The 1,999-nt window shown below is 44.1% G+C and overlaps 1 protein-coding gene across 1 annotated transcript; it reads left to right on the top strand.

The window, feature by feature from the left end:
• The first annotated feature begins 376 nt into the window (after positions 1–376).
• LOC130046098 (40S ribosomal protein SA-like) lies at positions 377–1,066 on the top strand. Its single transcript, XM_056139003.1, has one exon. It carries the CDS (start codon positions 446–448, stop codon positions 1,064–1,066), a length of 621 nt encoding a protein of 206 aa, XP_055994978.1. The 5' UTR covers positions 377–445.
• The last annotated feature ends 933 nt before the right edge of the window (positions 1,067–1,999 follow it).

Genomic DNA, 1,999 nt, shown 5'->3' with positions numbered 1-1,999 from the left:
TGAACCTATACTCCTAAAATTTACACGTTGCTATAAAACAAAGTTACTGCAATAAAAAGAAGATATAGGAAAACAGATTAAAAAAGATAGATGCTACTTCCACCATACACACACACGTAAGTAAAGGCCCTCCTGTTGTTCATCAATTTGCTCGAGCGGGCCCAGTAACATCTCCATTGGAGATTTTGTTGTTATTGTGTTTGGCATATCGAATACATCACGGGGAGTTTGCCAGGCTCTGCCGTGCAGGCGAGATACTCTCGGTAGCTTGCTGGGCTCTCTGAGAGGGGTGGAGGAATCGAACTCGGATCGGCCATGTTGGCTGCGTGCAAGGCAAACGCCCTACCACTGTGCTATCGCTCTAGCTGCTTTTCCGCGTTGCCCAGCGAGGGACCCATATGGCGTTGTTCAGGATTCCCGTCGTAACTTAAAGGGAAATTTCACAATGTCCGGAGCCCTCGATGTCCTGCAGATGAAGGAGGAGGATGTCCTCAAATTCCTTGCAGCAGGCACCCACTTAGGTGGCACCAACCTGGACTTCCAGATGGAACAGTACATCTACAAAAGGAAAAGTGATGGCATCTACATCATAAATTTGAAGAGAACCTGGGAGAAGCTTCTGCTGGCAGCTCGTGCCATTGTTGTCGTTGAAAACCCAGCCGATGTCAGTGTGATCTCATCCAGGAATACTGGCCAGCGTGCTGTGCTGAAGTTCGCTGCTGCCACGGGTGCCACTCCAATCACTGGCCGCTTCACTCCTGGAACTTTCACCAATCAAATCCAGGCGGCTTTCCGGGAGCCGAGACTTCTGGTGGTTACTGATCCCAAGGCTGACCACCAGCCCCTCACAGAGGCTTCTTACGTTAACCTGCCTACTATTGCTCTGTGTAACACAGACTCTCCTCTGCGCTATGTGGATATATATATATATATATATATATATATATATATCACAAACTGCAGAGCATTAATAAGAAATATACATCTAGCTAAAAAAAATGATGGTGTCCCAGGACAAGGGATAAGGAATCAATTGGTAGAAGCATACCCAGAAATTGCAGATTAGATGAATTTATAAGGACAAAAAATAACTTATAAAGATGTCAGAAAATTTATAAGAAAATATTAATATAATGCACTGCACTGTAGCACTGTCCCCCTGTTGTTCATAGATTTGCTCGAGTGGGCACCAGTAATGTCTCACAACAAATTGTGAGACTTGTTGTTACTGTTTTTGGCATACAGAATACGTCACGGGTAACTTAGCCGTGTGGGTGAGATACTCTCAGTAGCTTGCTGGGCTCTCTGAGAGGGGCGGAGGAATCGAACCTGGGTCGGCCGCATGCAAGTCAAACGCCCTACCTGCTGTGCTATCGCTCTAGCCCATTAATATAAAGAATAGATGAAAAATAAATAAAAATGCTAGGGATTTAAGAACAACTGAATCTCAAAATTTTAAAATCATTTAATGATATAGACAGAAGTTATACAACACTACAGAAACTTGTATGGAGATTCCTAAAAAAATGAAAAAAAGAAAGAAAAGATCTACTACATGCTACTCAAGCAGGCCCAGTAACATCTCCATTTTGAGACTTATTGTTACTGTGTTTGGCACATCGAATACATCACGGGCAGCTTGCCAGGCTTTGCCGTGCGGGCGAGATACTCTCGGTAGCTTGCCGGTCTTTCCGAGAGGGGTGGAGGAATCAAACCCAGCTCAGCCAGGCTGGATGTGTGCAAGGCAAACATCCCGCCGCTGTGCTATCACTCCAGCCACTACACACTACAGTAATTTTATTTCTGGGCATATATCCAAATGAATGAAATCAGTATTTTAAAGTTTTATAGTCTCATATTTGTTGCAGCATTCTTAACAACAGCCAACATGTGGAAACATTAGTGTATGTGAACAGATGAATGGGTAAGAATATGATAAAGGGCTAGAGTGATAGTACAGTGGCTAGGGAGCTTTGCATGTAGTCAACCCTTGCATCCT

Source organism: Sorex fumeus, unplaced genomic scaffold (assembly GCF_029834395.1).
Source record: "Sorex fumeus unplaced genomic scaffold, SorFum_2.1 ptg000131l, whole genome shotgun sequence".
NCBI lineage: Eukaryota > Metazoa > Chordata > Mammalia > Eulipotyphla > Soricidae > Sorex > Sorex fumeus.
Note: the sequence above shows the minus strand (reverse complement) of the source record. Positions and strands in the feature narration are given on the sequence as shown.

Coding starts and splice junctions, on each gene's coding strand:
- LOC130046098 (XM_056139003.1), top strand. CDS start 446: ATGTCCGGAGCCCTCGATGTCCTGCAGATGAAGGAGGAGGATGTCCTC.